At 54.1% G+C, this 12,193-nt stretch overlaps 1 protein-coding gene across 1 annotated transcript; it reads left to right on the forward strand.

The window, feature by feature from the left end:
* The first annotated feature begins 4,256 nt into the window (after window positions 1-4,256).
* On the forward strand, window positions 4,257-11,903 carry LOC112947706 (quinone oxidoreductase-like protein 2). The gene is made up of 10 exons (XM_026039843.1): window positions 4,257-4,279; window positions 4,621-4,735; window positions 5,538-5,634; window positions 6,334-6,392; window positions 6,733-6,798; window positions 7,087-7,196; window positions 7,970-8,051; window positions 9,413-9,594; window positions 10,024-10,252; window positions 11,425-11,903. Exons 1-10 carry the CDS (start codon window positions 4,257-4,259, stop codon window positions 11,491-11,493), a joined length of 1,032 nt encoding a protein of 343 aa, XP_025895628.1. The 3' UTR covers window positions 11,494-11,903.
* The last annotated feature ends 290 nt before the right edge of the window (window positions 11,904-12,193 follow it).

Here is a 12,193-nt window from a genome sequence, read left to right on the forward strand (position 1 = left end):
GGGAGAACTTGCTCCAAATATATCCCTCGTGGTTCTGTGAACGCTGTATGGGGCGGAGGTGGACACTGAGTCTGTGAGCTCTCCACTTGCAGTGCTGGGGTCTGTGTGTGTCGGGGCACCCATGAGGATGGTTCAGGGCTCTGTTGTTTGGGAGACATTTTTTCTTTTTTCTTTTCTTTTTTTTTTTGTACATTTAATTAACCAGTACATTGGGTACCTTTATATGAGGTGTCAAAAGTTTACTGAGCTGGCTGCATTTCTGTTTCCTTGCTGGGAAATGTTCTCTCTCCCTGAACAAAACTACCCCAAGGAGACTAATGGAGTATCCTAAGATAACATTACGTCAGTGTAGGAGCTGCCAGCAGGATGTTCTTAGAGTGAAATCTGTCCCCATTCCACCCCCTTTTACCAAAAACAAGTTTGGAGGCATGCTCAACACAGATCTGTTCCCTCTCCCGCGGTATTTGGGGAGGAGGGAAGTGGAGAGAATCTGAAGAATCTGAATGTGAAGTTCCTCATGGATGTGAAGTTCTCATTGTGTGCGCCTTGTTTTCCAGCGCTGGGCGTTGAGTGTTAGGCACAGAGCTTTAGAGATAGGCTCGAGAGCTGCGGGACGTGGCCTTGCCCTGTGCCCGAGGCCTGGGCTCCCCGAGATCTCCGCAGGGTCCCTGTCAGCAAGGACCAGGCTTCCCCTCTCTCTGCTGGAGGGGCTGGGACCTTCTGCGGGACACCTTAGCCCCGCACCCTGCAAGTCAAGAATATCCAGATGCAAAACCAAACAAAAACAGCAGCAACCAGGGAACAACACCTTGTCCAAAGCAGTTAGCTGCCTTTACAGCCCAAATGACTCACTTCATTTTGTCTCCTATTCCCTTTTCCATGGCTGCTGCCTGTCTGGAGGAACGCTGCTGCCTTTCCCTTACCACAAACTAAGCAGCCCCCAGCAGCCTTCCGAAGGGATCTGCTCAGCTCTGGGATGGACTCTGACAAGCCAAGGCAGGACGGTGACAAACCTGGCAGTTTTCTCTTTGGATATTGGTTCGTTTTCGAGGAGCAGGGCACTGGCATTTCCAAACGCAGTCTTTTGACTGAGCTCTTTACGGAGATAGAGCTGATGCTGTGACGACGGGGCACTCGTGCCGAGGAGGTTCTGGCTACGACACGGGACCCTTGACCAGCCTGTGCTCAGCCAAACACAAATAGGCCTCTTTCTTTGGGCACGGAGAGTGAGGTCAACAGGGGAGAAATGATTTATTTAGCCCTATTTTTCCTGTTAGACTCCAAGTTAGATGGCTTGAACTTTGCGAAACGAATGATCACTAGATTTATCCACAGTTGTAGGAACACAGGCTTTTTTTTTTTTTTTTTTTTTTTTTTTTCTCCCAGGCTGCCTATATTACTAATTTATCCGGTTTCTCTCTGCTGTATTTTTGTTCTGTGCTGCCCAAGCACGTGGGTGCTCTTCCTTTGCTATTCTGAGCAGAGACAGAGGCCAATAAATAGCAAGTTATGCTCTGTTGCGCGGTTACCTAGAGAGATGGTTGTCTGCAAGCAAAGGGTACACAAAGACACAAATAGGCTCATTTGATGCAGACTGGAGCCGTACTTCATTAAAAATACTGCCCTGGGGTCCCCAGCTCTGCCCATCATTGCTTAGCTCTGGAGCAGACTGCAGCAGCAGCATCTCTCAAGGCAGAACTGATCAAGAACACTGTGAAGTGATGGCATATGTAAAGGAAAAAAATTTAAAAAGAGGAGCAAAATGTGTATATCTCTCCTCTGCACCCACTTTTCCAACCCTAGGTGTATAAATAAATAAAAGAAAATGCAGTTTAGAGCACAAGAGAGCAGCTTAATACCATCTTGCACGTGCCGGCGCACGTCCGTCCTTCTCTCCCGTCCCATCACCAGGCATGGCCGGTTAGGACGCTCTGTCCTGCAGTATGATACAGCCACTCCATTCCCGTTAAAAACACAGCGAGGTTCTGGCTCAAGCTGTATTTCAGCGTAAATACAGGAGTCCCAGAGCTGGGACAGGAGGAAAGAGGTCCTAGAGCAAGAGCTGCCTCAAACGGCAGCGTGGAACCGGTCCTGGCAGCCCTCAGCCCACAGAGGATAACTCGGATTTTGGGTTACAAGGAGGAGATTGAGGACCCTGGAGTGATACGGAAGCGGACTGCAAGAGGCATTTTGGGAGAAACGCCTGCACAGAAATTCCTCGCTTGTGCTCAAGGTCATAACCGAACGCTAAGGACAGCCCTGCTGACTCAGTCACGCAGCTTCCCATTTCCGAGCAGCACCCGCTCCTGCCAAGGAGCTCCAGGTGTTTGCAGTGACCACGTGAGGTCCCAGTCCCTCTGCTTTGGTTTGCCCGCCAGACTCTCCCCAGGGATGCTGGTGCTCTCGTCCCAAGGTTGCCAGTAGTCGGGTGTTGGTTTCCTGGGAAGAGGCGGCCTCCAGGAAGGCAGGGGCACCTCTAGCTCCAGGCGACAGACACACTCGTCCAGACGCTTCTGGGCAGCTCAGCCCAGCCCAGCTGCCGTTTTCGCAGTCCCTATTCTGCCCTTAATTACGAGTTTAAGTGATGGCTAATCAAGATGATACAAAACAAATAAATTGAGCTGCTGCTCTAATTAAGTAGCTTTTGCTGCATGCAATGAGCCAGACCCGGCTGCGTCGGGGTTCGGCAGGAGCCGGTGGGGCTCCACCGGAGATGGATTTGAATCGAATGCGAGTTGCTTGAAGCAGGAAAACGCAGCCCTGGCCATCGTGTTCCCTGCTGTGCCAGCCAAGAAGCGCTGGCCCGTTGCTCAGACAGTTGTGCCGGGCAGCTGCAGTCACTCACACGCCTCTCACGCGACTGCCCCTGCCCCTGCAGCGAGCACTTGAATGTGGGACTGCCCCGGGCTCACGGGAGGGAAGCTTTAAGCTGTCAGGAGGTGGAGATTGTTCTTCACCAGGTAATAATACAAAATATCGCAAAGCACTTCACAGTCCTGCTGCTGCTTTCTAGTCCATCCCATTCTGCAGAGACAAGGAGCTGTTTCTCCTGGATGTAGGTTTATTTGGTAGGTGGAAGGAGCTGACAACACCCTTCGGCAAATTACAGCCAAAGGGTTTTGAAGGCATCCGTTCTGTTTCACAAGCAGGGGTAATGTGAAGGATGCCTATGCGGAGAGAGCCCACGCTGTGACTCTGCCGCGGACCCACAGCTGTGATTTCAGGAGCCCAGATCTCTGAACCACCCTCACGCTCTGCAGCCGCCTGTGCAGGTACGAGGCCAACATTCGCCACGCACTGTGCACAAGTGTGAATTTTTGCCTGAGAAATACCCCCTCTGTGGGAAATTGGAGGCTCTTTCTCCCGTCTCCACTGGATTTTCCAGGGAAGAGTGTGGTCTAACCCATGGAGCCTCAAGGAGCACCACATCTTCTGTGGCCACAGCTGGTATTTAAAAACACACTTGCCTCAGAGAGGAGCCAGTGCGCGGTCCCAAGCAGGTCTGAGCCCCGACCCACGTCCCAGCGTGGCTAACGAGCAGCACACGTGCCCTCCTCCCTCTCCACGCAGCTGCGACGCGCCCCAGCCCTGGGAGAGGCTCTGGGCCTCCAGGCGGTCCTGACTCCACGCCGTTCACCGGAGCTCACACCAGGAGGACAGAGAGGATAGTGGGGAGGACGTCCCGGCCGCTCAGGTGCTGTGATCGCGCTGCCCCGCAGCCCTCGAGGGCGGCCGGAGTGCGGCCCGCTCTAGCCATGCTCTGCAGGGTTTCATTGGAAGGCAGCAGCGCTCTCCGCGTCCCCACGCCGAGCAGAGGCCACGGCAGCACCCGCCGCGTCCCCTTCCCGCGCGCACAGGGACACGCAGGTGCCGCCATCGCCAGAGCGGGAGCCGCTGGTTTGCTCCTGACCCACACACGTGTTGCCCCTGGAGTTGCCATGGGGTGTTCCAGCTTCAGAAAAGAGTCGTTTCGGGAAATTATAAGCAAAGGGGAGGGGGCTTTGGCACGGGGGTCCCCTGGGGGAAGGACACGCTTGCAGCTGGAGCACGGGGTGGGGAGCCAGCAGCTGGGGCGCCCCGTGCCCTGGCGCTCTGCGCTCGCCCCTTCCCGCTCCATTTCCTGCCCGGCAGACCGTGGCGAGGGCGCACGGTGGGGTGGCCGTTCGCTCGGGGCGGGACAGGGCGGGAAGCGGGGCGGGAAGCGGCCCGGAAGCCCCGTGGTGGCCGCGGCCGGGCCTGGCGGAGCCGAGCGGATCATGGCGGCGGCGGCATTGCGGCGGTGGGGCGGGAGGGCAGCTCCCCGCTCTGCCCTGTCCCCTCCCGAGCCGCCCCTCGGCCTCTCCCTTACCCTGTCGCGGGCCTTTCCTCTCCCCGCTCCCTTTCTCACTCCCTTTTCCCTCTCTTTCCCCTTCCCTCTCCCTTGCTGCTTCCCTGGCTCCAGCTGCTTGCCCTCCCTTTTCCTTCCCTCCACTCCTCCTCCCCTCCCCCACCTCCTTTTCCCCTTCATTTTCCCCTTCCCTCCCGCTCCCGCCTGCGCAAGGGGGTGCTCAGAGCAGCGCCCCGGAGCAGAGCGGCGTTTGGGGCGGGCGCCTGAGGCGGCCGCGCGGGCCTGTGTTGCAGGGCGGGCGCCGCGGGGCGCGCGGGCGCGCGGGGCTACCGCGCCGCGCTCTGCACCCAGCTGGCCGGGCCGCTGCAGCTGCGGGAGCTGCCCCCACGGGCCCTGCAGCCCCACCAGGTAGGGCGGCCGCGGTGCCCGGTGCCCGCGCGGCACCAACCCGCCATCCCCGCAGCGTGTGCAGCGTTCACCCTGCACTGCGTGCGCCCCGCGTGCACTGCCGCAGCGGGAGGGCCGCAGGGACACACGGGCTTCCCTTGCACACGGAGGGCAGGGCACGCAGGAGGAAGGTCAAAGCTCCGTGCAGGGCTACGTCCCGTTCACACCTCATCCTGCTCTACACGTCACCCCCCGGCCCGTGCGATGCCGCCGTGCCATGGGGCTGGCAGGTTCCAGACCCCTGTTTGGGGCGTCCTTGGAGGAGCGGAGCCCGGCAGCTCTGCTCGTCTCTAGGAGAGGGATCACCCGCCTAAAATCCACAGGGTCTCCTGTACCTGCATCCCCACACCAAGGAGATGAGATACACAGAAGCTTCTCGTTGTCATCAGTGCTCTTTGAAAGAGCGAATCAAGCCCAAACAAAGCCCAAAATGAGGTGAAGAAAAAACTATCCCTGCACGAGAGCTGGTCTTGGATGAAGGTTATTTGTTTTCCATGGTCTTTGATGAGGGTTGTTTGTTTTCCATCATCCCTCACTGGGGAGAGGGAGAATCCACACAGCCACAGCACAACCGATGCTGTCCCTAGTTTCCCCCCTGGACACTGAGAGCTGTAAGTTAGAAAGTGCCAAGATCTTTTGAAAAGGGACAGCATGGGGCTTAGTCCAGGGACTTGAGTGTCCTGCGTTTAGGCAGTAAGTCTCTATTTAAAGTACTTCTGCTGTTACTTGAATGGAAAGATTTATGCTTGTCTCCTTCTCGCAGGTCCGAGTGGGTGTGCATTACTGCGGGTTAAATTTTGCGGATATTTTGGCCTGCCAGGGTTTGTATCAGGAAAAACATGCTCTTCCGTTCACTCCTGGTGAGTAGGAGGTGGCTGATTTGTGCGGGAGGTGTGGAGGGACAGACTGACTACTGCAATAAATCCCGGTTGTGTTAAGAGCCCATCGGCAGCCCCGGAGAAGAGCAGCATGTGCCAATAAATCCCCCACTTTGGAAGCTGTCCTACACGCAGGCAAGGGTGCGTGGTCCTCACACCAAAGCCTGCAGGCCACCTCATCTCCTTCGACCCGCGCCGCGCGGGGAGCCGCCTTTTGCCTCTCCGCATGCTTCTGAAGTGCCATAGCCTGGAAACATCTCTTTTTCCTTGAAGTTTATGGGTATTTGCAATGAAAAGAAATCCTCGGTTGGTGACTCTCGAGCTGTTGCTGCCACCTTCTGCCCACCCGGTGCTTTGCTGCCGAAGGCATCCCCAGCACCCGGCGCAGCAGCCATGGGCGCTTGGCACCCACAAATACTGAGTGTCTCCCTTGTCTCTTAGTCCATCGAGGCTATCACTGATGGTGGGAGCTGCTCGCTCTGCAGGCCAGGACTGAGCCTTAGGGAAGTGCCCGTTGCTGCACAGTCTCTCCCAAAGCAGGGGCTGCGTGGATGGGACCATTTTCCAGAGCCCATCCGCAGGGGAGGCCGCTGGAAGCAGCGGGAGGTGGGGACATCATCGGCCCTAGGAAGGTGGGGGGATCATCGGCCCTAGTGAATGTGTGTCCTTGTCGCCCCTCAGGAATGGAGTTTTCAGGGACGGTCCTGGAGACAGGAGAGAACGTGAGCACCGTGAGGGAGGTAGGGAAATCACAGGAACGCCAGAGCTGGGGAATGGCCTCAGCGCCTTCATTGGTCCTTGTGGGGGAAGGTCCCCTCTAATCCCTTGCATCTGGTGGGAAAGCAAGGGAGAAGTGCTGAGCTTTGCCGGGGAGGGAGAAGGCACTGCCTATGGCGCCGGCTCAAAAAAGAGGGGGGAAATAAGTGCAGTAAATGCGACGATAAATGGGTGTCATCTGCCACAGCTTGAGCTGTCCACAGTTCTGCCTGAAAAAGCAAGAGAATCAAATGCTTAGTTGTGAGACAGCAGCCAGACTGCATAACTTGTCTCCTGACACCCATCCACAATGTTTTCTGGCAGGGATGCCGAGTTGTTGGTGTGCCTGGCACTACCGCGATGGCAGAGGAGTGTGTCGTTGACCAGAAGGTGAGGAATATGGTGTGAGAGTTTGCCCATACTGCAAGAAAGCTTCTCTCTCTGTTCAGAGCATGGGGTGCATCGCAACTGCTGCTTTGTGCCCCTTTTGGATTACTTTGGATCTCCCTTTCCTTGGTCCTGTGGGCAGAGTGTTTCTAGTAATAAAAAGAAGCTGTAAAAGAGGCCGATAAAGAACCCGTAGGGAACGACCTTTTTCCCATCCTGAGTGCACGGGGAGGCCTCGCGACGGGCTCGGGTCCCCTCGTGGCCTGCTGAGCAGCACGTGTCTCTGTGCAGATGCTGTGGCAGGTCCCTGAAGGGGTGTCCAGCGAGGACGCCGCGGTGCTGCCTGTCACCTACGGCACAGCCACGCTGGTCCTCCAACACCGGGCGTGCGTGCAGCCGGGGTAAGTGGCAGACGCAGTGTGGAGGGATGAAGCTGATCCCTGTGGATGTTGCTTCCTCGGCAAGCAGGCTGCCCAGGCTGCGTAGCTGCTTCACTCCACATGGGCTTGCTGTCCCCGTCACTGCATGCCAGGCACTCTCTAGTGATGGACATGAAGATGGCAGCTCTCTGTTGTGGAGAAGCAGCGCTGGACCTTGGAGGACCTGCTGGACCTTGGCTAGCGAGCTGTAGTGTGGGATTTTTTTAACAACTCACTTGTTTTTTTTCTGTAGCCCTTGTCAGCTGAAATGTTGCTTTCTCTGCTTCTCTGAAATAGGGAAGAGTCACTCAAGAAAGCCATAGAGATGAAGCAACTTCCTGACAGCTGTACAGAAATCCACAGCGTGCAAAAACCACTGCTACATCTCAGTTCATGCAGCCCTCCTCCCTGTCCAAGAGCAGAGGCAACCACAGCCTGAGCGGTGCAGGACTAACATTTTCTTTATGGTCTGCAGTGAATGTGCTTCTGCTGGTAAAGCCATTCAGCAGATGCGGAGGTTGCTCTCAGATCATTTCGCTTTGCGATGTCGAAGCTTAGCGCTCAGGCAGGAAGAGCCCGTCTGAAGAGGCTGGTTTGGGCGAGAGGGCAAAGCCCTCCGAGCGCTGCGGTACATCCCAGCACATCCCTGCTGGCGGAGGGAATGCTCGTGGCATCGAAAACGTGGTGTTGCCCCGTTCAAAGTCAATGATGTGCTTTTCTCTTGCACCACTGACACTTTCTCCTCTCTCCCTCAGGGAAACGGTTCTGGTGACGGCAGGAGCTGGGGCTACAGGACTTGCAGTTATTGATCTGGCTGTCAATATTTTCAAGGCAAAGGTATTCTCCTTTCTTACAAATGCTCTGTCCTTCGCTACCATGTCACATGCCCCCTGCTTCAGGGCCCTCCCTCCTCTGGGGACACAGAGCTGCGGGCGGCTGGCAGCAGGGAGAGCCGCTTTGGGCAAACCCGTGCTCCTGCCCTCTCCTTCCTCGCCCACTGCCACGGCCCTGTGGGCTCAGAGCAGGCCCCGTGTCTCCGTGACTTAGTGGCAGAGCAGAGCATTGGAACCAAGTTCTTGCTGTGTCAGAGGCACCAGAGGCACCAGTTATTAATTAAACTGGCTTTCCTCTGCCATTTGCAATGTCCCTCCTTTCTCCCCCCATCTTCCACCAGCTCCCATTGAGCAGTGTACTCAGTATTTCACCCGTGGTCATCATTTTCCAAAGGGCTTTAGATACACGCAGTCCTAGTTTTCAGCAGAAGTCTGTGGCCTCAGGCTCCAAAGGCATTCAGGCACTTGTGAAAATCTTAACTTAGTTCTTTAGATGCACAGCTAGAAATCAACAAAACGAAACAAAACAAAACCCCAGCATTTCTGAAGAAGAGCTGGCACTCTAGCTCCAAATTCCACCTTTGAACAAAGAGAGGGAATTCGATTTCAGAGATTGTTTAGTTAAAGGTAAGACTTAAGGATACAGCTGTACATCTGTACAAAGCAGCACACCAGGATGCTAAGCAAAATCCCAGAAACACCTGTGCTGAGGTAACTCCAGCGCAGCTTGCAATGAATGTGAGGGTGCCCGAGCCCTGGAACAGGCTGCCAAGAGAGGCTGTGGAGTCTTCTTCTCTGGAGATCTCCCAAACCCGCTTGGATGCAGCCCTGTGCCCTGTGCCCTGGGTGACCCTGCGTGTGCAGGGAGGTTGGACTGGATGGTCTCTACAGGTCCCTTCCAACCTTAAGGGTTCTATGATTCTATGAATCCTAAGTGGTTTGGAAGTTAGTCCGGGACACCTTGTCTTGGTCTGTGCCATGTGTCACTATGCTGCCCGCCACATCTCCCGCAGCACCCAGGGTGCCTGCGAGACTCCCGTGTGAGCACCGGGCTGCAGCTCTCCCTGCGCTTGGAACGGCAGAGAGCTTTCCTCCTCCCTCCCTGGGGTACGGCCTGGGCGGCACAGCTGTCGGACTGCTGCTGCCGTGCAGGGGGGCTGCTGCTTCTGGACAGCGGAAACAGGAGAAATGGCTTTTGTGTCTCATTTCCAGACTGCAGTGGGCTTGTGGAGCCTTTTCTGAGACAAGTAATGGAAGTGCTGAAGCTTCTAAGTCCTGCAGATCACAACAGGGCACCTGAAACAGTCCGCCCTTCTTTGAGCGGAGCTGCTTTTGGCTGGTTATTGTGCTTTTCCACGGTTGCAGGTGATAGCAGCAGCTGGAAGCGATGCCAAATGCGAGCTGGCTCTGCAGAGAGGCGCAAGCCACAGCGTGAACTACAGCCGGAGCAGCCTGAGGGATGAAGTGAAGAGGCTCACGGATGGCAGAGGGGCCAATGTGGCCGTTGAGGCTGTTGGCGGGGACATCTTCAAGGCAGCCCTGCAAAGGTGTGCTCAAATAAGAGTCCTGCGCCTTGCTGTAACGTAGGACAAAGTCACATGAGCCCAGGTGATGCTGTTGGCATGTGTGAAGGTCATATTTTTGATCATGTAGATGTCAAGCATGGTGTCCCCTGGGCTACCTACCTCTTTGGAGACCCTGTGTACCTCATCAGCTCTCAGGCAGAACTTGGGAACACTGAGAAGGTGTGGATGGGACAGGGCCTTGGCTTTGTGTGCATTGTTAGGGTTTAATTGGGTTCTCTGAAGACTGATACTGAAGTACAGCTGTCCAAAGCAGAGCTTCTCTGGGCACTAATTCATTTGAGCCTGGGAGAATGCTCAGCCTCAGCAGCTCTCCATCATGCAAGTACTGCCTTGAGGTGAGGATCTGAGGAGACCTCCAGTAAAGCTGGTTTCTTTCTCTGTTTCTTGCAGTCTGGCTTGGGAGGGCAGGATTGTGGTGATGGGTTTTGCTGGAGGAAAAATTCCCTCAATTCCTGCTAACTTGCTGCTTCTGAAGAACGTGTCTGCCATGGGAGTGTATTGGACTCGGTACCAGGAGGAGAATTTTCCTGTTTTCTCCTCCACTATGTCTTCGGCTCTTCGGTATTGCCAGGAGGGAAAGATCCATCCTCACATCGGAGCAGTCTTCAAGCTGGAAGAGGTAGGTGCTGGTGATGCTCACAGCAGCGTGTCCTCATGGGGCACAGTGGAGGCCCTTGGAATGAAGAGGGTCTTGGATCGGTTGCAAGTCTGCAGTGCTCTTCAGAGCTTGATCTTACGGGTTAAGGAGCCAGAGACATGGGTGTGTGTGGTCAACTCATATCCCACTCCTGCCAAGGAACACAGCCAGAGCAGAGCAGCGCTGGTCGCTCTTCTCATGCTGGCATAGCTTGAACGCTTGCATGATCTGTGTGGAGCTGGTTTCTCAGGATTATTTTTATGGAGTTCCTTTTTGTGGGTAAAATTCTTTGTAAATACTCTGGTATACTCTCATATAGAGTATGCATTTTTCACATGACTTTACCTTTAGTTACACATTTACCTTTAATTGCACATTGCAATTCTGGCTGTGCTGTACCAAAATAGGAGTTAATGACTCCCTAGCTCAAACCCAAAGAAAGACTAAAAAGGGTAAAGAAAATGGGATTTCTTGATTTTAATATTTTTTGTTTCCTAGAGAACTAGGGCTCCGGAGTTTTCTGTGGCATGGGCTAACTTCACACAGAATTTTACCCACAAAAAGGAACTCCATAAAAAACAAACCCGCTATGCAAGCATCTGAAGAGCAACCAGCACTGCTCTGTTCTGGCTGTGTTTCTTGACATATGAGTGCTGATGTAATATTTTAGAAGTGAGTTTAGTTGATTTTGATATGTCTTTACTTGCATTTTTCTCAGAGGCTCTGAAGGTGTTCAGAACACATTTTTCCTGATTTGATGGTATTTTAATTCTTAAATAACAGCTCAAATTATCAGAAATATTGATGTAACGTGCAGCAAATTCAGCGACATAAGGCAGTCAAATATGCAGGATTTTTTCCAGTCCTGAACTATTTCAATCCTGTCACCGGAAAACCCAGACTCGTATGTAAACTCCTGGCTATTCATTTAGGCCAAACAAATTGTATTATAGACTATTGTAAATCCACACAAGACTAAGAGCCTGAATGTATTTTAAGTTTTCTTTTTAATTTGTTTTATTTTTTGCTGGATAACATAGCAAGCAGCGGGAGTCTCTACAAAACTGAGCTCTCCCACCCATCCTCCTTCTGCCCTTTCCTTCCCCGCCAAGGCAGTTTCCCACCGTCGCTCACCTGGGGCTTTGTGTCTGCAGGTAAATGAGGCCTTTAACCACGTGCTCCAGCGCCAGTCCACGGGAAAGGTCGTCATCTCCATGCAGTAAACCGCAGCTGGGCAGCCGCGGGCCCTCGCGGCGGGTGGAAGCGAGGTGCAGAGCACCCCGAGGTGCAGAGTGGACCCTTTGCTTTTGCCGTGTGCGCCCAAGCAGCCTCGGGGCCTGGCGGCACTGACCGGGATCGCTCACACGACCACACACACACACAGCACGGCAACCCTGAGGATCCCTCAGCGTCCAGCTCACCCCCATCGTCCCTATAGCTATAGCTGCAAGATCAATAATTTTGACCAGGCTGTCCTGCATCTCAATAATAAACTTGCACTGCTCTCAAAATCTCACCCAACAACACTTCTTGGTGACCAAAGGCACATCTCGTATCTCTCTCATAGCTCATCAGACATAGGCTGACTTCTTGCAGCTTTTCTGGCTTTGTCAGTGGGAATATATGGACTGCTTTTCTCTTATTAACAATAAGAAGCCTAATATCTTGTGCTGGCCCTAGTTATGGCTCACAGGAGCAGAATAAAAAACAATTCCAGCTTCTTTTAATGTAGTCAACAAGCAATTGAGCCTAGTTGGGGCCCTGCCGATTGCTGTTTGGGGGAGCTGTTCTAGGAGACCAGGAAAGAACAGACAAAAATGCCCTAAGTGGCCTGAGAGAAAAGCAACCAAATCGGGCATGGGTGGAAGGGTAAAGGCTCTTGTCATTGCGCTGTCCTCAGTTGTCATTGAGCAGCAAGAAGAG

The sequence above is a fragment of the Nothoprocta perdicaria genome, unplaced genomic scaffold, assembly GCF_003342845.1.
Source record: "Nothoprocta perdicaria isolate Ctin4 unplaced genomic scaffold, notPer1 scaffold_243, whole genome shotgun sequence".
Taxonomy (NCBI): Eukaryota; Metazoa; Chordata; class Aves; order Tinamiformes; family Tinamidae; genus Nothoprocta; species Nothoprocta perdicaria.

What these genes read in the sequence shown, in the direction of transcription:
- LOC112947706 (XM_026039843.1), top strand. Translation starts at nt 4,257, where the DNA reads ATGGCGGCGGCGGCATTGCGGCG. An exon ending in AGTGTGTCGTTGACCAGAAG is followed by an intron (nt 6,799 to 7,086) that starts GTGAGGAATATG and finishes GTCTCTGTGCAG; the next exon opens with ATGCTGTGGCAGGTCCCTGA. An exon ending in TTCAAGGCAGCCCTGCAAAG is followed by an intron (nt 9,595 to 10,023) that starts GTGTGCTCAAAT and finishes TGTTTCTTGCAG; the next exon opens with TCTGGCTTGGGAGGGCAGGA.